Source organism: Poecilia formosa, unplaced genomic scaffold (assembly GCF_000485575.1).
Source record: "Poecilia formosa unplaced genomic scaffold, Poecilia_formosa-5.1.2 Scaffold15, whole genome shotgun sequence".
Lineage (NCBI taxonomy): Eukaryota > Metazoa > Chordata > Actinopteri > Cyprinodontiformes > Poeciliidae > Poecilia > Poecilia formosa.
In genome coordinates, this window is record NW_006799954.1 from 1,182,990 (window position 1) to 1,210,412 (window position 27,423).

Sequence of the window (27,423 nt, forward strand, 5' to 3'; positions counted from 1 at the left end):
CCTTAAACATAAATGATCTGGTATGTACAAAACTACAGATTCCACAATGGCATCATTTAATAAACAAAAATGAAGCCAAAATGGCGAAAATAATGGGAAAATAATGAAGCTATAATAATAATAACACGCATAAAAGTTAAAATAAATGATCAAATAAAATAAAACAAAATAGACAAAAAATAAATACATGCAAAATACTATATGCAATCAAAAAATGGGGAGTAGTTCTATTATTAGTAGTAATATTACCATATTTATATTTATTAAATCCACCGACTTGCACCACACGTCTACTTTTTAATTTGACGGTCCTCTATGAGATCCTCTCCATCTGCTATCAAGCTTATCCATCTCCACGTTTGCTTTTTGCTATTACAATTCAATTTTAGCGAGAAAATATTTGTTTTGGCCTGCACCTCCAGCGCTCGGGGCCTTCTATAAATAAAAAGGGCCGAACTCGACCCTCACAGTCATCTGCCCATACAGACTCTTTTCTCTCAGCTGCATTAGTCATTGGCATAAACAGGATGCCTGGGAAATGTCATGCTCATTCATGAATATTCATGGCATGATGCTGTCTGCTTGGCAGATTCAAGTGGTTGTTGTGATGCAAACACGCAGCGTCAAAAAAACAACAACAAAAAAAAAAACCCAACAAACTCCCAGAAAATTAACAAGGAAGATTAGAAAAGACGGTTTGCCTCGATTTAGCTGTGTACCTGTTCGTTCAACCAAGAAACTCAAAGAGTTAGATTCAGCAGTTGCACGCCGCATGTTCTTTCAAAGGCTGTAAATAATTTGCATTGTGACACAACGTAACCCAGATTCATAGCAGAACATTTCCCTAACTTAATCTTAATCTACTGACGTTTTATGTGACAGGCCAACACTAATCATTGCATAATTGTGAAGTGGAAGGTGTAGGATGCATCATTTCAACATTTTTGCCTAATAATTTGTGGAACGGAGATGAAATGGAAAAGGAAGAAGAAAGCTATTCTTGGAAAATAAGCAAACCGAGTCGTATTTACAATTTGTCACAAACCACAAAAGGGTTAGAGTTGATGTGTGGAGATAAAGTAAATGCGCAAATATTTCTAATCTCTAGATGTGACACTATCCGATAAATGTGCAGTTGCAATTGCACTGAAAAGCGGTTCTACAAAGTATTGACCCACGGGGGATGAAGAAAAATGCATGGCGCGATTTTTATATTTCTTTGGAAACATTTTTGACTACATCTTTTTCCATCAACTGCAAAATCCTCATAGTATACATTTGCAGTTGCAGTGTGACAAAATGTAAAAAGTTTCAAGCGGTACGAATACTTTTGCAAGTGGCTGTATTTGGAATCAGCGACAGAAACGTGAGGGCAATCATTTCTGTTTTTGTTTATTTGATCAGCAGTCTAAACAGAGCGACTTTCTATCCCCCTGCTGCGGCAGCCACACAGCCTGCTCTTTCACTTTTCCAGCAGGGGAGTGTGGATCTGTTGATAACCGGGACTGAAGTGCATTATCAGTGTGTTCACTGCCAGCCATCATGATTAGGGCTCGAGGAAGGTCACACAGATCTGATTAGACGCTCATGAGTTCTCATTACATCCTGAGTAGAAAGGTTATGGTTCCACCGGTGTGGCCCTGCTCAGGTAGCGCTTTACAGCAGGCGATAGTGACACAGTTAACACAGCAGGAAAAGAACAATGTCTTTACTTTGGTTGATTTGATTTTTGCCTTGTCTGGCGAACAGAGAAATGAATTCTAGATGATAAAGAAGAAAACATACAAAGCACTCCGGTCCCTTATGACTAAAAAGCTTTTGTTCCACTCAAACTGATCAGCCGTGACTTTTTTTTTCATAATGACAAGCTTCATTGCTGTGGTGCAGAGATTGCCAAATAGGGTTATGGCGCTATTCATAGCGGCTGTCATCATTACAGTGGTGGCAATTTTTGCTGCACAGCACTTCACATTAGTAGGCAAAATGAATACCCTCCAAAATCAGTTCTCACAGAGGGTCGCCAGGGAGAGAGCATAAATGACGCTGGTGTTGACAAAAGATTATTTGGATAGTGCCCTTGTTCAAGTGACTTATCAGTAGTGGAATGAATTTACACACAACACACTGTACAGGGTGTGAAGCAATTACAGAGTGGAGATACAATCAACCTCAAAGCTCTGTTCTGGCCTGTAATTCCCTTTTCATTACAGACCTTCCCTCTGCTTGCACAAAGACAAAGATCCTGGGAGAAAGTCCAAGCCCCAGTGCTCCCGCTGCAGATAGCAGTTTTTGGGCTGTAATAAAGCCATTGAAGTCTTACCTTGAAAGCCTTGACGGAATCTGGAGCCAAGTGGCAGCAGTTCAGGGGTGAACTCATTATATCCACCTACAAAGAGCTGGTTGAAAACATTGAGGCCCACCAGAGGTCCAGGAGAATATCCTGTTCTGTTCCGCTGCCCGTCAACCTGAGGAAGACGTATGGTGAAACATCAATATTCACGCCGGAGCCTCGCATCTGTAGGCGTCGGGAGTAGGAGGACAATTTCACAATCTGCTGAACCTGGCGAAATGTGCAATCTCAGATTTATCGCTCAGTCCGTGTCCACTTAATAGTCACCCTCCCAGGTTTTTGCCTCTAAACAGGCTTTTATAGGGCACCGAGTCACCAACGCTCTCAAACCTTGTTTTAGACAAAAAGAAAAAAAAAAAAGAATCACTGCCTCCAGATTTTTACACTAACGTCAGATGATGCAAACATCCTGTTTCACTGGTTACTACAGTGAATTGACTTGTTCAGAAAAGAAAGTGAATGCTTTACAAGAAAACACAACAGCATAACAAATACTTGGACATCATTTTGAGTATATGAGCATTGTTCAGTATATGCGCTCCTGTCATGTTCCAAGTTTAACAAAAAGGAATAAGTTAATGAGTTAATAAGTTAACCGTGAATGCTTATTCACGGTATGGAATCTTAAAGTAAGGCTTTTACATTTTATTAAGTATGCTTTATATTTGACCACAGATGCCACGAGAAACTGGCGGGGAGACTGGAATCAAACATTTTTCAGTCTGAAACTTGTCATATTCTTTTACAAATGAGTTTTTTGCTAAAAAGAAAATGATCTTCTACTAAGACAGACGATGAACAAACCGCTGTGAAAATCAAAGAAATAACGCAAAAATGTAACAAAGCATTGAATTACCTTCAGCCACCCTGTTCTTTTGGACCTTCCAAAGATAACGGTGTGGATGACGATGTGATAGTTGAGCCGATCGCTGACTATGGTTGCTATTCCTGACCCGAGGTTAAATCTGTGAACAACTCTGCCGCTTCGTAGTCCTAAAACAAGGAAGTCGTCCCCGTCATTGCCTGAAAACATGTGGTCATGGAGGTCATTAGTAATGATCGGAAATGTAAAGTAAACGTCCTAACTTAGACATAGGTACATATTGCATTCTTCATATGATCACTGGTGATGGTAAAAATGTGCATAAAACCTAGACAGAAAGTATTTCTTATAATTTCAGACAGAAAAAAAAAATATGTGCTGAATTTAGGTCCTTGTTCAGCCTTGTTTGTCACAGTTCCAGTTGTTTTAAATGTAAATTATTGCTCAGACTGTGGATAATGGACATATTTTAAGAGAATTTTCTTGCTGCCATTTTACGACTTAAGACACATCTTTTCTACTTGAATGGCTCTGCTGATTTAATTAAAAATAATTACTTCTTAATAGTTTTTTTTCTTAACAAATAATGTATTCACATTAGAAGTTAGATTTTCCAAAACTTTCAGCATGGATGCAAACAAATACGGAGGCGCTGGCTCCCCGTTATTGCTTCAGCAAAGTGTGTGTGTGCTTCTTGAGCCCACGTCAAATAATTAGTGCTACTACATTCCTTGATGATGCTGACAAGAGATGCCACTTCATTAGATGTTCACATTTAATCTATTCTTATGTTGTGCCTTTTGCTCCAAGCGTACAGTCACAGCACACTCTCTTCACAAGTGTTTCATTATACGCATTGCTCTTGTATTGTTTTGCCTCCACCTTGATGAACTGATCTCTCAAGAGAAAACAAGTGCATATGTCTGTAAGATGTGATTTTTTTTTTATCCCTCTTTTTTTGCTCTAGATGAAATGTGCCGCTGACAATGGCGCAGCAGTTACCTGCAACCGAATTTGACCCCGCGGAGGAAAAAAAAAAACCCTGCTAATTTATTGTGAGAGCTGCCAACAGCATCTCGCCTCAAAGCGTGTCTGAAGTTATTCATTTTAAAACTCTCAGGATGATTGGTTTGCATGTTCGGTTTGCGTGAGCCGCCACAACTCTGCAGCACGCAAGTCAGAAACAATAAAACATCAGCTGGAAATCCTGTGATTTTTGGATTGTGAAAATGTTCATCAGCATCAGGGGAAAAAAAAAAGCCCCTAGGGAGATGGTGTCTTTGTTTAGAGGAGAGGGAAAGTCCCTTACTTAGTACATTACCATAAACTGGAAATGATCAAAATGGCTTATATAACCTAAAAACGGATCAGTTTTCTATCTTCACTTGCTGGGTTGATTCCTTTAAAGCACCTCTGTGGGTGACAGGGTTCAGCTCACCTTGTCCCTTTTGTCCAGCAAACAGAATCAGGTTGTCTCTGGCAGCAGATGAATTATTTGCGAGCGTGAACCTCAACTTGAACTCGTAGAAGAAACTGAGGCTGGGAATGGAGGTGTAGGCCACAAACGATGTGTAGCCAAACTCATCAGTTCCACTGAATCTGGCACGAGTTATATTGATGGCTGAGAGGAAGAGAGGGGGAGAAGGAAAAAAAAAGAAAAAAAATCTCACCAGCAGCTGTGAGGTCTTCTCTGCTCGAGTGATAATCTAGCAAGAGGTCTGATTCATAATCTGCTTCCTGGTTTACCAAAAGATGGCACTATTGCCCCACATTACAGACCCCGGCTTAAAGAAACATGAATTTTCTTTTCTGATGCTATTAGATGATGACCTGTTTTCAAATACTACCACCTCCTCACTCCTATTCTATTTTCATCAGTGGCTGTTTAGAAGAGATTCTGGCATGCAGGCTTTACTTTAAATTGCGATGTTCACCAGGGTAGCACAATAATCCAGATGATTTTCAATTACAATCTTCAATTTACACATTCAGAATGCATGGTTGATTCAGTAATGTTCCCCTCTGCCTTTTATCTGAGCACACCCATCTACTTGATTTTACACACGGGACTCAGTGTAAATTTGCCCACGCTCAATCAAAATAACACGCTGCCATGTTTAGGTTTTTGCTCATCAATTTTCTTCACATCATTGAGGGCCCAGACTAAAAAACAAAACAAACAAACAAAAAATAAAACGTTCTGTCTTCTCTGTGCGGAAGCTCCTTGCATGTTCTTCTGCAGCCTCGGGCGATGGCTAAGAGTGCTTCAGAGCACCCTCTGTGACTGCCCTCGGCTCAGTTTGGCTACTAAATTATTAATAAAGCTGCAAATGCTCCGGTTATTGTCTGCTAGAGCAGTTTGCCTCAGTGAATTGTCATTGCGCTTCTTTATCTGCAAACTGGGCTGTGTTTAATTAGATCGTACACATATGCTGATGTATATCTCTGCCATTAAGTTCTTTGCACTCATGACATCAGACTAGTAATAACACATCAACACCCTAAAGTTAACTAACTAAACTGTTTTTGTCCTTGCATTTATATAGCCCAATAAGAATTGCTAATCAGACCTGATTTTGGTTTTAAGGTGACAGCATTTAAACGTAATTGCTTTTCTAACGTAAAATGATTGATGTGCAACAAATAGCTTATGTAAATGAAAAAGCAAAGCAGCTCCTCCTAAACTACAAATAATTGAAAATCCTTGACATGGCACAGTGTTCAAAATTATTTTTACAAAGATTTCCATAAATCTTGATCTTGTTTGATTTGTCCTCACAATTTCAATTTAACTAATTGAAATCATCTATCTTCAGAGGATTTAAAAAACTAACAGGTTTCAAGATATATAATACTGGTAATTTTTGAAGTCTTTTGGAGCATCTCACTGTTTTTTTTTTTAGGACTGCACTGTATTTAGCACCATCCATCTTCCTATGAACTCTGATTTTCCTATCCCTACAGAAAAAAAAGAGAACCACAGCATGATGCTGCCTCTACCACGTTTTATGGGATGGCTATGTCCTGATAAATTTGTAGTTGTGCCGTAATCTTTCTTCTATGAGGTGATAGACGTAATTGTCCTCTGTGAGATGTTTGGTTAATTTCTCCTTGTCTTGTCTGCTGTGCTTCCTGGTCTCTATGTTGCCGTTTGTTTACTAATGTTGTCTAACAAATGTCTAAGGCTTTCACAGAACAATTGAATTTACATTAAGATTAAATGAAACTGAATGGACTTTGTTCTTTAATCAAGGGACTACCGAAGGCAATATGACAGAAACTTATTTGGCAGCATCAGACTGAACGAGGGGAAATACAATTTTTAAATTGGTGCAAATTTACAAAAAAGTACATATAAACATAAAAAAAGTTTTACTTAGTATTTTACAAACTATCACATTAAAGCTATGCACTGTCATGATACAACCACAAATTTCAAAGCATGAAAATGTTCAAGAGGTATGGCCTCTGACTCTTTATTTTGCATGGATTAAAGGGAATCAGAATGCATCACAAAATGACCCATAAGATGCAACTTTTGGACAGCAGAAATAAACTGCTACATCCAGTCAGGCCATATTAAGTATTACTTCCACTTTGCTGTGCATTTGTGTTATATAGTCCAAACCGGCAGAAGCTGCAGAAGTAAAACAAAATGACATGCAGCTCAAGATTGTGAAATGAGTTCTGACATAAAACTGCTTGCACACAATGTGCATCTTTTTTTCTCTCCTCATCCACAAAGAAGCTAAGGCTACTCATGATTTTGAAAAACAACCCTGGATAAAAAGCAATTTTTTTTATATAATAAAAGGTTAAAAAACATAATAAATCAATTCTAATCAGAGGTGCTGATGCATCCAAAACTTGAACCAAACTGGAGCGTTTGTTAATGTAGTGTATAAAATAAACAAGCTTAGCCACCCTTGGGCAGAATACATAATTTGTTGATCTAAGAGGTAAAAGAGGTGAAGCACTGCAACCCCCTGCAGCAAAATTACCATAACATATTAGCATTGTTCAATGCTAATGCACAGCAGTTGTATTTAATGTTGTGGGCATGATTCAGAACATGACAGACCTGAATTGACTTGAACTCCTTCAAGGGAAGAAGTAATAATTCAGAATTATCAGCTCATAATAACTCCAGAGGTGATAAATCCCTTCTGTGGCAACACCAAGCGAACATCGACTCCTTGAAATAACTGATGGAGAATCTGAAAATGAAGCTATCAACAGGGTACAAATAAGGTTATAAAAATATATCAAAGTGCTTTGGGCAACAATTCTCAATACTTTGAAATATCATGAAGAAAAGGCAGTTAAAGTAAAATGAAAATCCAGAAAAGATCTGCAAGAGCAGCACGACTCCCAGGCAAACCTGCACTCCCACCAAGAAAAACATGAAGTAAAACTCTACTTACGATGTTCTGGATTATGACTGAACAGCCAGGGTTCATATTAAAGTCGACATTATCTGTGATTTAATTACAAAATCTACATTATACAAAGGAGAAATACTTGAAAATTAGAACTGAAAATTAACTGAGCTCGTAAAGTCTTAAGAGACAGAAACAGACCTGTTAAAAAAAGAACGTCTCATCCAATGCAAAGCTCAATCACTAAAGTACTTACCACAATTTTTAGATTTCGAGGTCACTTAAGTAGAAGAAACTGCACTGATAGAAAGAACAAATTACTCTAAATATCCACTAAATGAAAGTGAAAGTGACCAAAGGAATCATGCTAACACGAAAGAACAACTATTTTAATCAGATCCTAAACTTCTTTTTGAACTACATTAGAGAAGACGAGACAAAAGTTTTCCATCACCAGTAAATTTGGAGATCATTAAAATAAGCAGTGGTGAATTTTAAGATTAAGAACAAAAGTTTTTTCTGTGCTAAAAGTAACAGGGCGTTGATATTTGATATTAGGCTCGTTTTTGAGTTCCTTTTGTTTTAGCAGACCCAAAATCGACAAAATATGTAACTAAACAAAACATTTTAACAAGATAATATTTTTGTAAAAAGAAAAAAAAAATGTGTGACATATCCTTGAAGAATGTTTTCACTATCTAACAGCTAATTGGTTGTTGTGTGTGTGTGTGTGTGTGTGTGTGTGTGTGTGTGTGTGTGTTTCATTATGTCAAATCCTGACGATTATTATTTACTTGTATTTACTTTTTCCTGCTTTGCTGATCTATTTCTGCTCGACTGGAAACATTTGATACGGAAAACAGATGAGCAACTTTTTGGCAAACCAGACAAATATTCAGTTTTAGTGATGCAAATCTGGGAAAACGTCTAAGAGAGATCTGTATAGTGTACGGCAAAAGTAATGATATCCCTTGAATTTTACATTGCAAGAGCAAACTCCTGTGTAGTTAAGTGGGATTTTATGTAATAGACCAACATGAAGAGTTCAAGCATCTCCATTGATAATGTGGCCACTAGAATGTTTCATAGGAGGAGAATGTGTTCAGAGTGGCCTGTAGCACTAACTTCCCAGCTCATTTGTTGGCCAAAAGATTCAATTGCCAAGATATGTGTACATTTAATACAGAGTACAAATAGAACTTGTAATTCTGATACTGAATATTTTTCAAATGTCTGATGATTTATGCTTTCGAGGCATTCCACCTTCATGTCCTTGCCTCTCATTTTCCTTTCTCTTGCTCCTTTGTAGTTCCTTGTGAAATGTGTAACTAATGGCTGCATATCAGAACAAAACAATAAAAATATTACTTGAAAAGGAAAGACTTGCAGCTGTTTCAAATGTCCTGGCAGACGAATAGCGTAAGCTCTCTTCTCCAACAGGAGAGAAGGAAAAAAAAAAAAAAAAAAAGACAGCTAGGCTCCCATGTAATTACTGTTGCTATTTTGCAAAGGCGCCACACAAAAAGTGGTGCAAAGTTCCAAGAACAAAAAAGCCCCAGGAGGCAGGGGGAGTGATCACTTTTTGACTTTGATCTAATCTGATGTTTCAGGATTAAAATTCAAATGTCAGCCATGTACTTAGTGTGAAAATAGAAGGTTAGGTTTCTGTGTTTGGCAAGTGGGTGCTGGGATTCTGACGGAGGCTGCGGCATGGCTGAGCGACTTATATGCCAAGCACCCTGCTGCTGCTACAGTCAGTCTAGTCAAGCAAAACCTTTTGTTTCTGCGTGTCACGACCTGTGAAGCCCACAGGTTTGTTTTTTTTTTTTTTAATGGCACTGCTCCGGGGCTGGGTTAAAGATTATAAAACGGCATATGAAATACAAAAAGTGTAAAAAAAGTTAACATGGCAGTCATTTATCAGCTATTAAATGCCTGCATAATAATACTGTGGCACAACTTTATAATCATGTTTGCAAGCTCTATATAGCTGGTGTCAGTCATACACAAGTGCATGCACAGAGAAATAATGTCTTTCACTGGAGATCCAGTCAGAGGAAACAGATCTTATAAACTTTAAATAGTCTTTTAAAATATTCAGAAAAGCAGGAATGAGTTTGATTATCCGACTCCTCTGCTGGAGGAGGACGTTTCTGCCTGCTCAGCACAATTCAGTTTCATTAATCCTTTTTTTTTATTCAACAACAGACTCTGATTATACCAACTGCTCAAGGCTTTCATCCACCAACTGTTTGGAGAGCCAACTCTTAATGAATTTGTATCTGCATTAACCACTCTGCAACGTTCTGAGTCAACCGTGTTTATCACCTACTTTGGTCGCAGAGTAGCCCCTGTCGTCCAGAGGGGCATAAGCAAACGGCCTCCAGCTGTGATTTTGGGATACACGTAGCTCCGTGGCTGCAGGGTCCGCGCTCACAGGCGCTGAGCTGGCACAGTCGGCCCGTGTGGAGTGGCGGGCACTCGCAGAACCAGTCCTCGGCGTCACTGTTGTAAGCAGAGACATCGTTTTAGCTGCCGCTTTCTGCATTGGCTCACAGAACAATGCTGGGTGGGGAAGAAAGAAAAAAGAATGAGATAAATAAACTATCAAGAAAACCCAGCTCTGAGTGGATGGTGAAAGCAAATGTGTCCAGCCAGAGGGAATGAAATAAAAAAAAAAATCTTCTGATAATGGTTGAGAAAAATACAAATCCTATTAAAGCTTTCTCCATCTTAATAGTTACAGCTGGGGCACATTGTTTTGATCTTTTTTTTTTTTTTGCATAGGTGAATATACACTCTCTGAATTATAACAGCAGGAGGCAGGTCATTAGCAGTATGACAGCCAGAGGAATACCAAGAATTTATATAATAGTTTGTCTCCTTTTCTTTTCTGTTTTCTTTCCCCCGCACTTCTTCTCTCAGCAAGAACAGAAAGATGATCTAACATCTGAAGTGATATCTAGACTGGGACTTTATAAAGTGCTCTTACGACATGCACAATTCTAAAAAAAGGTATAAGATAAGACAGCGGAAGCATCGGTAGGGTTTCAGACCTTTAAATTAATAATGCTTTTTGAGCAGCAGCACTGTAGGATTTATTTTGCTCCTTCAAGAAAATGGCTTCTATGAATGAAATATTTACATTCTGCCATCAAAGCTGAGCATTGTTCGAAAAGACTGTGCCTGCTAAGACACAAAAAAAGGTTTCTTTGCAACACAAAATATGTAATGTGAATGATTTTCATGATTAGCAAATTGAGCTTTCTTTTTAAATACAAAGATACGGTTGAAATCGGATACCATGCCCTGTATAAAAATACAAAAGTAATACATGTTCTATCACTGTCCGGCATTAAGTCATCTTCATATTTATTGTTTTAGGTCAGTTAGGATTAAAAAAAAAGGATTTCTATTAGCTAAAAGCCAAAAACGACTGAAATAACTGTTTTCAAGACTTCTGGTTTTCACTTCAAGAGTTTTGGAAACTCTTACAAGTTTCTCACTACAGCTGCAATTTGTCCCTGTAAAGGTCACAAGGAAGCAGTGTGTGTCTGGAGATCAATTTCACAAGAGTCTTTTAAAAGTTAAAAAAAACACACAAAAAAAACAAAAACAAAACTAACTTACAAGAATGAGTAAGAGAAGTTGATCAAAGCCATATCACCATCTGGACTTTTCAAAATTTCTTGACCATGCAATAACGTTAGAATTTGTCAACTTTGAATTAGAATAAAACTAATTGAGAAGATTTATCTTGCCTATTATTTTCAAATGTATGAGATATAAATAATTTTAGTAATCCTGTCAGGAAATATTTAGTCTGATTTATTATCAGTGAGAATTTTTTTTAAATTGTACATATCTGGTTTCATCTGTATATGGCAGCTCATTGTCTTTGCCATCTGTGATGGGTTTTGTTACAGCAAGAGTCAACAATAGAAAATACTGATAAAATGTGCCAGAAAAGGCACAGATGGTTTTTTTTAATAGACTTTGACAACCGACACGAGGAAGTTTGGTTCTTTTAAATTGGATAAATTGCCTTTAAAGTTGTCAATTAAATGTGGTTCTTAAATTGCATGGGGTTTTGTTCGCAAATTCCACATAGTTTCTAAAATAGTCTATAATACAGTCAAGTTACCTCAAGAGCAGACGACACGTTAACTATAGCTATAGGGTTTCTCTATCATGGGTGAATGGTTCAAAGATCTTTATTTTCTACACCAAAGTGTGGCCGAATTTCAGCAAGTCATACTTTTTTCCCCAACATACAGAGTGCAGGAGCTGTGAACACTGAAAACCGACATGAAGGCTATTTTCACACATGAAATGCAGCTCTAGGGTTGAAATGCTGCAAAGATGTTCCAGACGGGTGGCAAGTGAGAGCGCAAATGTCAGCCGACTTTGTTCTGGACTCGCAGATATTTTCAAGCAAAATCTTGGAGAGATCAGAAAATGTGAGCAGCATTCAAAAAAAAAAAAGCAGTAATTTTTGGTGAGGGTCTTTGTAAGATAGTATGCTAAACAGTACCTTCAATCATTATGCCTTGAAAAATATTCACACCCGTTGAGCTTTCCACCTGTTGTTACTTTACTAAACCTTAATCGTTATTAGGACTTACATGAATAAAATTCAGTTTAACCACTTAACCTGAAAAGTCACCTAGTTAGTAAAAAAAAAAACTTAAGCTGTTTGTAATTTAATCTTTGTTTGAATAAATAAATAAATCCATATTTTCTGTGAATGCAAGAAACAAACAGGGGAGGGATAGAGTTATGCAAAAGTTTAAAGCAGGTTTAGAATATAGAATATAAATATACATTTCCAAGCTTTAAATATGCCACACAGCTTGGCTCAAGTAGCCATTACGAAATGGAGAAAGTATGGTACAAGTGTAAACCTATCAAAGCACAGCTGTCCTGTTAAAATGAAAGGGTGAGCAAGGAAAGCATAAAGAGGAGCAGCAGTAAAGAGGCCCATGGTAACTCAGGGAGAAAGGAGATTCATAGCTGACAGAAATGCAGTTTCCCATCATCTGCAGCTCACACTGGAGAATTTTAGTAGCTGTGAACGCCACAAACCTGGCCTTTGTGACAAGAATGGCAACATTGCAGAAAGAAAGCATAAGCAAGATATGCTTTGCAATTTTCTATGAGCCAGGGAAGAGACATCAGTCAGCAGATACTGTAAAGGATGAATGGACTCTGGTCAGATGAAAGACTCTCCACTTCAGGGAGGCTTTTCTTCAGCACAGCTAGTAAGAGTTGATGAGAAGATGGATGTTATTAGACACAGCCCAAAACCAGAAGAAACACTGTTCCTGGCTGCCAAAGCCTTGAGACTCAGGTGGACCAGTGACCATAAACATACAAGCACTGCTCCAACGGTACAGTAGAGATCAAAGCATTGTCATGTGTTAGAACGAATTTGTGCAAACAGTTGAAAATTGCAATTCTCAGATGCCATTATATTTTTGCAAGATAGGCTGAAAGAAAATTTTATTCTCTAGATGCACAAAGCTGATAGATATATCAGAAAAAAGCTTTTGTAGCTGTAAGCTGACAGGACCCAATACATACATTTCAGATTTTATTTTGTAACAATTTTTGCTTTTTCTTTCACCTCAGAGGAATGCTTTGTTTAACATCAGAATGTCACATCAAATTCCACCAGTTCCTAGTAACATGTTGTCAAATGTAAATTTGGAATTTTGCACAGCACTGAAAGTTTGATATCGGGAATGGAGTCTTTTTATTTACACTTAGAGGAAAGTTCTTGCAGAAAATGAGTTGATTTGGAAGAAAAATGTATGAATGGCAACTGCAAAAAATATCCTCTGTACATTACTATGATTCTTTTAAATCATACATGAAACCATCAGACACTCAAATTAAATATCTGCAATAAACTTCAAGATCATACCCAAACCATGAACATGAATGTCGGTTGATTTTCATCTAGATGATCATTAATTAGACTGAATGATGTTCCAAAATAGATTTTGGATATTTAGCCAAAATCAAAATTTTGGCTAAATAGTCAAAATTGAGATTTTAATGGTTTGATGTCAGATTAATCTGATTTAATCTGACATTAAACCATCAATTTACAATGATTTAATGTCAAGCCACAGATGATTTGATATAAATTGTGGGTTACATCAAATAAGCCACAGATTATTTTGATAATCTGCAGCTTATCAGATTTTGGAGCTTATGTTGATATACTGTAATTTCCTTTTAGATCAATACATTTCTGATGGCTGTCAATGACAAACAACTGACACAAAGATGCTCATAAGGATTTACAATAATTTGTCTGTAAAGATGATTAATTTCCTAATTCTCAAAAAGCTGTTTGTGAGTCGTCACAACAATGAGATGATTCTTATAAAAGCTGACAAGCTGTCTGTACGTCTCCACCGGGGCTTGGAACCCTTTCTGCTCGGCTATATTTTCTCCGCCTTTCATGTTTGAAAGCTTCTTTGCTGTCACGTTGGCCATGAGTTCCTGGTAATTTCTTCTTCTTCCAGGTAAAGAAGACATGAGAAAAGAGGTCTTCGAATAAAACTCTAGAGCATCAGGCAACTTTGCAGTAAAACATAACCCTGTTCACCAGATAATCTGAGCTAAAATAACATTTTACAACCTGTAGTAGACTCTGGCTTAACATACCGCTGGTATCTATAGTTAAAAAAAAAAAAAAAAGGAAATCACAACAGATGAGTGTTTTTGAATATATTAACATGTTGCTTTGGTTGTAAAATATCCTTATATTTATCAAGAAATAGTCACAACAAACACAAAAAGAGAATACCCCCAGAAAAAAAAAATGTAGTTGGAAAAAATAAGTTTACATACACCAAATAAAAAGAAACATACACCTTGTTTTACTCACTGTCTGAAGTTAAATCATACCAAACCTTTCTTATTCTAGAACTATCTAAATTATTTCTATTTGATAAACTCTGCAATGTTAAGATGAAGACCTAATATTTTATCCTTAAATGTTTTTACTTAATGAAAGAAGAAAAAAATCCATCATAATTTAGAGAAATAAAGACTCAAAAACATCAGTCTGTGTTTAATAATCAATATAATGTGTTTCACTTAGCAAATTTAAATACTGAAATAAACTACGTTTACAATAATAGTCTAAATTATTGTAATAAAAATTATATAAGATATAGTTGTATAATAACAACATAGAAAATTTGTTCTTAAAAAGAATAAAGCTTATAAAAAGAATACATCTTTGTAAAAACCAATCATTAGAGGTTGGCCTAAAAATTGATTGGTGCGTCTTTGATAAAAATATAAACTTTGCACACAGAGTTCACATAAACTTATACTGATATGTAGCTCAGAACAATGTATCAGGATTTGGTAAAGACATTTTTTTAAGGGCTGAGTTATTATAATGGAGAAAAATCTGATGTGTCAGAAGTTTCAGTTTTCTGAGGGAGGCAATCCTCTTTCCTTACTCTCCAAAAAAATTCAGTTTTAGATCTGGTGGGAAAAAATAGATAGGAGGAACTGCATTAGGCTGTTTATAATCATGTAATTCCAGGGAAGGTACATCCTTTACAATAAACTGGAAACTCAATTGAGCGGAGGGAGCAACAACAAGCAGCAGATGTTTCTGACTCCTTGTATGTAACTCATGCATGTGTAGATCAGGAGACGGTATATGCTTAGAAAAACACTCGAGATTTAATTGCCCTAATCAAAATCTCGATGTGTGGGGTGACAAAAGGTTATTTTAATTTGCCTGAGGCAATCACTTTGATTACATAATTGTGGTATCAAAACTGTAGCTTGCAGACTAATTTGAATATTTTAATCACAAATGCATAAAAGCCGGTTACGCGACACGTCTTAGGCCATTCAAAACGAGAACGGCACTGCACAGAGGCTGAATGAATTTTGAAGAAGCTATACATTTTTAATCTAATAAGTACCAGATAAAATGATGAATAATGGAGCAGTTTGCGTATGATACCATTGCTACTGCAGACGGAACGCTGTGCTCAGATTTCCCAGATTTCATACTTGTAAGTTATTCACAGGGCAGTCATTTTCAAATGCATGCTGGTAAGCAAAAGAGATCTCTCATAATAGTTGTTCCACTGCCATGGAAGTCTTCAGTTGTTGTGATGAAAGCTTTTATACTTTTTTGAGAATAAAAAAAAAAAAAAAAAAAAAACGGCCACCGGGTGGAATTGATATTATTTATAGAGGAGAATTGCTTTGGTGCTGTAAAGCCATTCGCTTTCCAACACTGCGAGGAGCCAATTGGACACAGCTACACAAAATATACTTTAGTGCCTGAAGAGTGGAGGATAAGTGAGTGGATCGAGTGAAAGGTAACTAGTCTCTCAGTCAATTATTTGCAATTTAAATTTTAATAAAGGCAACAGGGGCGTGGTGCAATTTGCACACAGCACACATTTGACATATTCAGCCTCCTGTTTGAGCAAAAGGTTGTTCGATATCTCCCTGACCTCTTCCAGGCTCTCTTTCAAACATTTGCCTGGGTGGTAAATCAGGGCGATGTCTGCTAAGTCTCGGTTGCACTCCTTTCAAATATGCTGCCATAGAAATGCACACAAAGATGATAACTTGAAATAAAATCCGTATAGAAAGGAGGAATAAAGCACCAAGGGAACTTTTCTCAAGGGATCAGGCAACATTTCTACAGTTCTGCCCTCTGGAAAAAAAAAAAAAAAGTTAATTTCTTCAACCGTTCTTCAAGTATATTCAAGCCAGAGTTTAGCAATGTAAAAAAATCTGTGTATTTCATATATCCAGGCTCTTAGCTAAAAAGAAAAATATATATATATATATTTAGAGGATCTCATAAGAAATGCAGTTTAAAAGAACTTCTGTTAGGTTAATAAATAAGAATAAAGGATAATAAATAATGCTCATTTCCTGTTTTTAGTTTCAGGTTTTAATGTTCATTGCACAGCTGCTGCATGTTGGATGTTGAACACAAAGACTCAAAGGTGTGAGGTCATTGGGCCAGAGACAGTCCTCGCTCTACCGCACAGACGTTCCACCTGAGAAAACACATACATCAAGACCAACACCTGCTTCAAACTGTGTACAGTGCTCTGTAAAGGTGTTGAAAACCCTGAACCTGTTCACATTTTGCCAAGTTGCACTCACAAATTTTTATGTATTTTATTTGGCGTTTGATGCGATAGACCAGCACAACTTAATTTGGATCCCTGAAGTGCAACGGCATGTCTCTATACTGACTGTGAACATCTGGAGATTGAAATGTTCACAAATTCTTCTTTGCAAACAGCAAACCCAGTCAGACTGGATGGAGAGCATTCAGAACATTTCAAGTCTTGCCACACACTCTCATTTTGCTTAAGCCTGGAATATAACTGGGAGATCCTAACACATGAATAACCTTTGACCTGCACCATTCCACTGTAACTGACATTTAGCGGTAAAAGACAAAGAGGTTTCAACAGAAAAAATGCTCAAAATGACAAACTCCATGAATAATAAGTTGTTTTTTTTTTGTTTTTTTGTTTTTTTTTTGGCTTCGTTAAAAGCTGCAGAAATAAAAATAAATAAATAAAAAATGATGTTGGTGTGCAGCTCCAGAGGATCACCGTTTGCTGGTTTCAAAATATCTCTGGCTCCCAGTTAATTATTTTTCACCGAGATATAATCATGCCAATGCTGTCTGTAGTTAAATTCAATCCTTCTGATCAGTGTGCCAGTGGTCCTGCTGAAAATAATCAGTAATAATAGCAGGCCTCAAAGAGAAGCATTTCTGAGGGCATGACTTGCTTGACTGTCAAGGGAGTGTGAGAGAGTGACTGACAAGCTGTTTGGAAATACAGGCCAGGAGGTTTGTTCACTGTTTGACCCAGACTGCACACAACGCTGCACATAGTAGTAATTCATGTCTATCATTTTGCCATCATTGTTTTTAGCCGATAAACAACGTCTTTCATTCCAAGTTTTCTACTTGCCTTGTCTTATTCATCTTGATTTATATGAAATTTTTATGTTTGAATGTGTACAGAAGGTCCCTCGAACATTCTGGTTTAAGGTTAGGTAAGGATAAGTATTACAGAACAGAAAATTGTTTGTAAACAACCCATTACAGTCCATTTACCTAGCTTTTGTGGCACTAGCCATATTTATTTGCAATAACAGACAGGAAACAGCCAGAGAGAAAAGTGGGGAAGCCAAGTTTCCGGAGTTGGGAATCGAACCCTGGATGGCTGCATGGAGAACTCCTTGCCTCCGTATATGGGGCGCCCAGTTTACCTCTACACCAATTTGTGTGTTTCTAAATGTGAAATTCAATTCATTTTTGCAAATTTGTAAACAAAATTTTAAATCAAAAGGATTAACTTTTTAAGGTTTTCTCTGTGTTCTAAATTAATTAAAAATATAACTCATTATTTGGTTTCTGATTGCATCAAAGGACATTTTCAGGGCCACAAGACTTTTTTTTTTTTGACAAGAAAAAAAAGGTGCTTGAAACAGCCAAAAATATAAAATTATTGTGAGCAAACCAGTCTTTGAAATGTGTCTTTCTGATGATTTGCACTAATTAAGCTATGACAACCTGATTCGCTATTTACATGTTGGGATAAACAAAGGAACATACTGAAAGACACAGAGAATTCATTGCAGAATAATGTGCAAATCTAATAGCATTAGCTTTAAATTCTACACCACCATAAAAGTTTGAGCTTTTTGAAATGATGCAAATTCCCATGTTCCAATGGCCATGCTCTGAGCATGAATTCTTGCTTTTCCTTTTACAAACCCTCAGTGATTCTCTACTATGACCCTTTCAAAAGAATATGTTTTACTCCAAACAACCCCACCAATAAAAGTGATCCCTTAAAAAGAAATCCTTATTCTGACGACACTATGCGTTACTTGAGACATAATAGCCTCCTACAGCCAAGAGAAGGTTAACAACTTTCACCGCTGACTAATTCACAGGGATAAACTGGGAAACATTTTCTACACAAGACCACAATGTGGATATTCATTTCTTTATTAAACTACAGCCATTGCTTTTTCTATTTTAACATTTAAAAAGCCTAAAATAGCATTCATTCCACTAAAAAGCAACTATCCTTGTGTGTCCAAAGCCTCTATTTTTTATTGATCGCCATGTTCTTCTAAAACATGTTTTGCTCACAGTAAACAAAATTGGGCAAATTTATTCATATGAGTGGCATATTTCTTTATCACTGTATGTGGAATTCTTTAACACAGTTGTCCCCGGTTCGATTCCCAGCCGTAAACCATTTACTGCATGTATCCCTCTTCTCCCCCTGCCCAGGTGCTAATGAATAAACACCACTACTGCCACAAAACTCTTCAGAAAAAGAAAAGAAAAAATCTTATACCACACCATAAACCCCAAATGAGCAAGCAAATCTGTCCATACCTGTAAAATTATCAAAAAACAAAGATTAGTCAAAGACAAGCAAAATGGTTTAGCAACTAAACTGCTACCTGCATATAAAAGCATTTGCTTTGAAATAATCTTTGATCAACAAGGCCATTTGAAAAACTACAAAAAAATATTAATTCACACCTGAGGTGGATCTTCAACCACAATTCTTTTTAGCAGAGCTCCTCTTGCTGTTTCTGTGTTAATTTCCTCAGGAATAGCAACTAATTAAATACAAAAACTTGTTTGGCCGAATAGAAAAACTGCTACTCATTTTCTGGCAAGTTTTTTCACCCAACTGGTTAGTGAGACACCATTAAAGCATTTACAATTCTCAATTCAAGTTTGGCCTTAGAATAACCTCTGTGAAGGTTGATTAAAAAATACACAAGACAGTTATTTTTGTAAAGCAAGCAAAGAAACAACTATTAACAAAAATGCTGTCTTGGTTACGGCATCAAATCATGAAATATGAACCAATGTTGGATTGCGGAGCTTCTCCCCAAGACTGTGTGTAGAATGTGTTGCACTTGTTAACCAATAAGTTTTTTTTGTCTATAGCAACTTTTTTATGAATTTATATATTTTTTCTGAGATAAAACACATGACTTTTTATCTCCTTATTTACATTTAACTTGCTTGAATTTTAATCAGTGCCCATGTAATCTTGAAAATAATCTTTAAAAATATAAATATCACATTTGTTTTAAAAGAATGTCGTCACAAAATTTTAAAACCATGAATGTTGCAAACTGGAATGAGCTGCTCTGTTCTCAGTTTCTGTCATGATTGGAGGTTTGGTGAGGTGAGGGAGGGCAAAAGTCCACGGGGAACAAAAACAAAATCACTCAGTCAAAAAAAACAAACAAACAAACAAAAAAAAACATAAAGCACGGTCAGGGTGGGACCTGCCGTGGAGAGTCCAGCGGGCGACGCCGGCGCAGAAAGAGGAGTCCCAAGGCAGATCCGGGGGGCCAGCAGGAAGGCCAGCTGGACGCTCAGACGGAGCACTGGGACGCTTGGGAGGCTGCTCCACAGCAGCAGGCACAGGAAACTCGGGAAGCAGAGTCTTGGGCGGAGCAGAGGGAAGCTCGGGCGGAGCACAGGGAAGGTGAGGCTCGTCCGTAAACTCGGGAAGCTCGGGAAACTCTGGACGCTGCTCACCAGCAGCGGGCACGGGGAACTCTGGAGGGGGAGACTGAGGTGCACGCCGCCTCGGCGTGGGGACAGGCAACAATGGGGACAGACGCCGCCTCGGCGCAGGGACTGGCGGCTGCGGGTTCAGGTGCTGCCTCGGCCTTGGCGTCCTCAGGTGCCTAGGGGCCGGGGCCTCCGTTGGCTCAGGGCAGCGTTGACGGCTGGTTCCCACTCCAGGCGGGGGGATCACCAGCGGAGCTCCGCCACAAAACTCCTCCAAGGGGACCGCTCCAAAACACCGCCAAGCGCTCCACAGTCTAAACTGCATCATGCGTCTCTCACCTACGCGGTCAGATCCCACTGTCATGATTGGAGGTTTGGTTTGGTTTGGTGAGGTGAAGGAAGACGCAGGCAGACCCAGGATGAAGATGATGATGATTTAATGATTGAAAACACAGGGACACAAGAACACAAGGAGCTGGCAGAACGGACTGGTAAGACATGACGAGGATCCGACAAGAGACAAAGACAACAGGTGGGACTACTTACACTGGGAGGGTAATCAAAGAAATGAGACACAGCTGAGCACAATCAACAGGGAAGACAGAGACTCACAGGGGAACAGGATAATAAACACAGAAAAAAACCTCAAAATAAATACACAGAAAACACAGATCACAACAGTTTCACAGGTTGTTTATCTTATGTTGTGACAAAAAGTGTTTCTTGACATAGATAATGACCTACTGCTGGATAACAATATCTAAAACCATCATAAAACTAGATTGATGTTCTTTGTTACGATTATCAAACACTAAGTGACATTGTGTTTATGGAGGATTAAAGGGGAATTTTTCAATACAAAATTTGAAATTTTCTAGCTGAATTGATAAAACCATCTCTCTTTTCAGATGTGATGTATTTCCATTTTATGAAAAGATACATTTTTAAACACATATAAGTGTATCAAAATAAATAAGATAATAATAGCTGTAGGCTTTTACTCTTAACTTCTAGATAAGTTTCCAGATTTATTATGTGAATTAAATCAAATTGTGAGATTTCAGGCATTATATCTAGATCATAAATCATCTAACAAAATGAGTTGCAGCGCATCTCCTGAATTATTAGTGGCTCCTGATCAACAAACTTCAATTATTGTCAATGTGAATCTCCCATAAATTTATGGCTTTGCAACCCTCTCAAGACTGTAATTATCCCTGATGCTTGAGTGTTTTTTACTGACTGTTTTTCCTTGCATTCAACTCTCTAGTTATATACTTGAACTCAGCCCTCTGACAAGCCAGTTTCTTTTATTATAGACATTTTGTTGTTTACCCTGCAAGCTGAGTGTGTCAGTTGAACAACTGTGAAGTCAGTAGAGTAATCCATCATTAAAAGGGATATGATATGATCAAGAACAAACATTTCTGTATTAAAATCCCATTTTAATCAATCTTATGTAAGAATCTATTTTCTGACAAATAGTTTTTGTCAGACACAATTTTTCAGTGTTGTGAGTCATAATTTATTAAAAATTAACAGAAATAAAGTCTTAAAATTTGGAACAAAATTAATGTTTTCAATGTTTTTGATCTACTGAAATCAATTAACTTTCCAGTAAAACTATTTATTAGAATTCACCTGCATTTTATGAAGATTAAATCCACTTAGTACTTATGAAAAATATATTAATTTAAAATGTACCAGTCCTACCAGATCCAATTTAACAATTAGCATAGACTTTTAATCTTGTTTCATGTAATATGTTTTGATAGTGGTAGAGCTACCCTTACTCTGTTTTAAGATCACACTTTAAGCACACAAATTGTATTACTACATCTCACTTGAAACAAAAATAACAGTAATGCAGACATGTAAAAAGATTTCCCTGCAAATAAACTGTACACAAACAATAAAAAAAATATACAAGACATAAAGACAAAGTCTACACAAAAGAACTCGTCTTATGAAATAAGATCTGGCGTGCATCTTTAGGTGTGTTCCTAATCTCTCTTCTGTCTTCAGGTGTCTTAAAGACATACTCCCAGCAGGATGTTGCCACCTGCTTCCACAAAATTTCCAATAACTGCTCAGAAAGAAGCACAAGGGGATGTCATTAGCATTAGAACCCCAGCAAGGAACTCACAGTAAGGGAGCAAAGGATGCAGGTGCAAGCTGCACCACACTGATCATAAGTACATTTGTAGATGGAAAGAATGGAGCAGTTGTATAAATTTTTGGATCTCTTAGTCCACAGATTTTGTTTTGTTATCACTTTTGATTGAACAGGTGTTCATATTTTCCTCAGGTGGTTTAATATCTTTTGACTTTTTTTTTTCACAGTTTTTGTTACAGAGCGGCTCTTACAGTACGTGTGTATGCGTGAGCACTTCTCGGAAACAATTTTCACCTGCTGAATAATGTGCATCTGTTTCTGTGACCTGTACCTGAGGTTCACAAGTGACACAGACGCCAAACATCACAACTACAAAATAAGGAGGCCAAAAGTATTCAGGTTCCAAGCACCTGTTTTTCTTCCCCACAAAGATTTTACCCATACATGTATTGTGTGTCACCGAGCAACAACAAGTCACTGCCCTCTTAGTTTTCAATTTATATTCCGACGTGGTTTAATAAACATACAGCCACATGAAAAGAGGATGGAACCAAAATAGCCAAAACTGAACCCTTGACAAAAATCCCCATTCATCCTATTATGTTGCGGCAGTGCAACCTAGGGATACCAATACAATGAGCAGAGCTGTGCGAACTCCCGATGACCCCGGCACAATGTGATTCAAAAGGATACTGCAGTAACGCATATTCATCATGCAGATAATTGCATGGCTCACACTGTCCCACATGACAAGCCAATGTGACCACCGGCTCTTAATTGGGATTCTTAAAGCTATTCATATGCCAATATTCATGGCGCCCTTTCTCATTTCCTGTTTAATAAATGCAACTGTTAATTGATAGTGTCACAACACAATGAATGAGACATTTAGAGTGGCTATTTCCTAGATTACCAAAGGTGAAAGAGCATCATGCGCAGTTAATGCGTACTTAAAAAGACGAGCCAAATTGCTGGAAAGTGGAGAGTGATGGCAGACTGATTAGGCCGACTATTGGAGATAAAAAAAAGATGTAAGGGAATTGTTCTTCTGCTTGTTGACTAAATAAATGGTCGGGAAAAGAAAGTGCTTTACAAAAACATAGTTGCTTTAGGTTTGCAGCACATTCAAAAGTTAGACTTATTCATAGATTTCTCTATTTTCCATTCAGGAAATCTTTGATGAGACATAAAATCATGGATGACCGAATTGTTGTGTCGTTTCAACAACCGCACCCCGACATTATCATAGTATTAGCATGTAAAAGGAATGTGTCAAACAGTGACTGTGACAAATTCATGGATGCAAATGGTTTTGATACAGCTAAGATTGCAGGTGAAAGCTCCCATTTTGTCGTTTTTGTCAGGTGGTGCAGCTAATTTCACACATACAGAGAACATAAAACTAAATTTGTGTCTAAGAGCTAGAAGTATTCTTTTATTGTCATGGAATAACTGACAATAACTCTGTTTAGGCATAAAAAGGTCTGCAACGGTATATTTTTTTTGCCTATTATGACACTTTTACTAGTACAATGAAACAAAACAATAAAACTGAGAGACATAAAGGCAAATCTCTGGTCTCAGAAATGCCATATAGCTCAATACAACAAAAAATGTCAAACATGATGTAATGTAATATGTGATGACTCTTTCAGAATTGTGTTGTAGATTATGTTTTGAAAAACAGAGCCTGCACATAATTGTGTTGCAGTTCATGTTTTCCATGAAGTATTAGAAAAGCTTATGCAGTTGAAGTGAATATGCCTGTGAGCATTGAGACAGAAGGCAGAAAACACATGAGTTCACGTTAGCTTAATCCATTGCTAATAGTTACGTAAGACCCTCCCACCCACTTTTTATGCATGATGCAGGCTGCATCATGTTCCCAAATAAAATATTTAACAAAAAATAGAAAAATGTATAAATTGTTTAATTGTGAATTCATATTTATTTATCGACTAATGAAGTAATCTGAGGACAAGCTGTGGTTCAGTTGAGACAGAGCAGCAACAGCCATACTGAAATGAACCAGGCAAAAGCTTGATACAGTGTGAAGGACACTTCATATTGTCCCTTAGACAAAGACAGCCCCATCCTAACCTAAGAGAAAACAGCCAACAAACATACTTTGTCTGCAAAAGAATTTAGAGCCCTTGAACCTTTTTTACACTGGATTTTATTGTATCAAAATAGCTAATTTCAGCATATTTTATTAAGATTTAATTTGATAAACACAGAGGAGTGCATAATTGTAAAATGGAAGAAATATTGTGTGTGATTATCAACAATTTTGGATGCAGGGTATGCGTTTTGCATCTAGCCCCCCTAAATCTAATACTTCTAGATAAACTTCTTTCTTCAAAATGTACCCCACTAGTAAACAGAGTTCACCTATGTGTAGTTTAATCATAACTACTCTGTGCATCAGTGAAAGCATCAGATGTCAATTATAAACCATTAGTCAACAAAAACATAATCAAGATAAAGGAGCACCAGAGCTTGACGACAGAACATGTTTGTATAAAAAAAAAATAGTAGAGAAGGAAAAAGCGAAACTCTCATTTCCATACCTGGCAGGGTGCTAAATGTGTGACCATAACCGTTCATGTTCTTATAAGATGGGGGGGGATCAGGTTACTGCTATAAAGTGTTGGTTCCCACAAAACAAACTACCTCTGCCGATCCTGTCATAGCGATTATACAGTGAGAAAAAACAAACAAAAAAAAAAAAAACATCAGGTTATGCAGCAACATCATTTCTTACCACTTTGTCTGGTGCAGGTGAATATTGTAAATAAGGTGTAATCAGTCACAGGCGGTTCCTATTCCTAGATTCATTTTTCTGCAGCACGCGTTATCATGTAGAAATGAATTTTCAGGGACACTGTCTCACGTTCGTGTTGGTTTTTACATTCCAGCGCCTTAAATAATCTGTTTGGGCTAAAAGGTGACCTGGTACTGTACCTGACACATGTTCCTCCGTTGCGGCAAGGAAGGTGTTGGCAGACAGGCGGGTCACAGTTCTTGATGTTCCTCCCCTTCACTGCTTCACCCACCAGGTCAATCTCCTTTGAGTTGACCTGGAATTCCTTGATGCAGCCAATGAATCTCCTCTTTTCTTTTCCTCTCTCATCATGAAGCTCCCAGAGGGATGAAACATCCCCAAGAAATATAGGTCCAAAGGATGTCTGCAAAAAAAAAAAAAAAAAAAGTCAGAGAGCTGATTTATCCTTAAATAAATCAGTCTCTGAAGTTAGGAACAGTTTGGATGCAACAGTACATAACATAGTCAATTTAACATTAAAATGAGATTGATTTATATTAATATGAAATGTGTAAGATGGCATCTAGAACCTACTGCTAGATTCAACGCTAATATAATGTGGAAAATAATCACAATACTGTTAACTAAAATCACTTTCTGAACCTATCGGCACAGAATTATAATTTTGAATCCGTAAATCCATCCTGTAAGCGTTTTAAGTTCTTTAAGTTAGCATGTAAGCAGTCTCATCCCCTGTAAGCAGAGGATTTGGATTTTCCAGGGTATTTTTTGACTTGTTGTTAAATGTTTAGATCAGCAATTTTCAGTTAACAATCAGTAAAGGAGTTTCACAACTGCATATGTCTAGAGAGAGAGAGAAATAAAAACAAAAACATTACTTGCTAACTTTCATGTGACATTTAAATAGTATTAATTGTGATAAATTTCAGGAACTCACAGCTTATTCTACCATAACCTTTTGCTTAATGAGTGAAATTAATTCTGCTGCCAAAACGGAGCTACACAATTTGGGGAAATAATCCTGTTGGAGTTCAGTTAAAAAGGTTTTATTCTCAGTGAGGGTTCAGGTATATTGTTTTTTTTTTTTATAGATATGTTTGTCCATGCTAAATAAAATAGAACTAAACCAAAATATAATTACTGAGCCTGCCTTTATATTATGTTTGAAACAATTCAGATTTTTAAGAAGTTTATGTTTTTTGACAGGACATTCAATGCTGATGTTGCATAAATGTTTATTATTGTGGAATAAAACTCACAGGAATAAAGATTGTTTAGGGAATTAAGGAATTAGAGAACTTTAGGTCCAAATCCGACAAGGCGTTTTTTTTTTTTTGTTTTTTTTTAATAATACTAATAATATTATCTGAATGAATAATGTTTGAATGATATTTCTAAATTTATAGATAATGCTGCTGTTTTTAAAAGACTTGAAATAATGTTCTCTTTTAGCTAATTCTGAGGTAAAAACACACTGAAACTTCTTTACTGAATTATGTATTTTATTTGTTTTGTTTCGTTTATTAGCCACTATAACTTACCACCAGTTCTCTCTTTGCATCCAGTTTCACAACAACGAGGGCATGCAAACCTCTCTTAGCACACATTTAGCACCCACAAATAAAGCTATTCAGGATTTTGTGGTAGAAAGCAAAGTTCAAGGTCCCATAAATTATGTCAAGTCTTCCAGGTGCTCAAGTGACTAACCTGCCCCAGACCATCATGTATAACAATCAGTTTAAATATTTCTGAAATGCCTTATTGCCATGTTTTTTTTCAAGAGATTACATATTCCAGAAAATAAAATTTTATCTCATCAGTCCACACACTCTAAAATTTTATCTCATCAGTCCACACACTCTAATATTTTCACAAACATCCTGTGGGCCATTCTTTTGTGTGTGTGTTTGGTTAGCTGTGGCTTTCGCCTCTGAACTCTATCATGGATGCTGTTTTTGCCCAAACTCTTTCTTTCTGATGAATTCCAAACAGTGTCATTAACTGAGGCATGTGAGGCCTGTTGTGCTTTAGAAGCTGTTTTGGGTTCTTTTGTGACCTCTTGGATGTGGCATTGAAGCTCTCTTGGTTCTACATTTTCTCCATTGGAGGATAATGACTTTTGCTGATTTTTCCTAGAGACCTCAAGGCTTAAGAAGTGCTTTATAACAGTTTCAAAACTGAAAGATGTAACTAACTTTGTTTCTTTTTTGTCCTGAGGTCTTTCAAGCTATCTAATATTGAAAGATGAGTTGTATGCAGGTGATTTTTTTGTTTTGTGAAACTGGACTAATTGCTACAAAACTGTAGTTTACTGATAAAGATTTCACTCATTTTTTTTACATTGAGTTTTGTTATTATGAATAGCTTTTTCTCCCTTG

The 27,423-nt window shown here is 37.1% G+C and overlaps 1 protein-coding gene across 1 annotated transcript in view; it reads right to left on the reverse strand.

Annotated features, from left to right (window-relative positions):
- eys (eyes shut homolog) overlaps positions 1-27,423 on the reverse strand; it is a 200,970-nt gene that overhangs the window by 6,327 nt on the left and 167,220 nt on the right. Inside the window, exons 43-47 of the mRNA XM_016668551.1 lie at positions 25,225-25,448; positions 9,885-10,057; positions 4,612-4,794; positions 3,207-3,373; positions 2,321-2,465 (exon numbers count right to left, since the gene is read on the reverse strand). Coding sequence (XP_016524037.1) covers positions 2,321-2,465; positions 3,207-3,373; positions 4,612-4,794; positions 9,885-10,057; positions 25,225-25,448 — 892 coding nt within the window. The remainder of the gene's footprint in view (positions 1-2,320; positions 2,466-3,206; positions 3,374-4,611; positions 4,795-9,884; positions 10,058-25,224; positions 25,449-27,423) is intronic.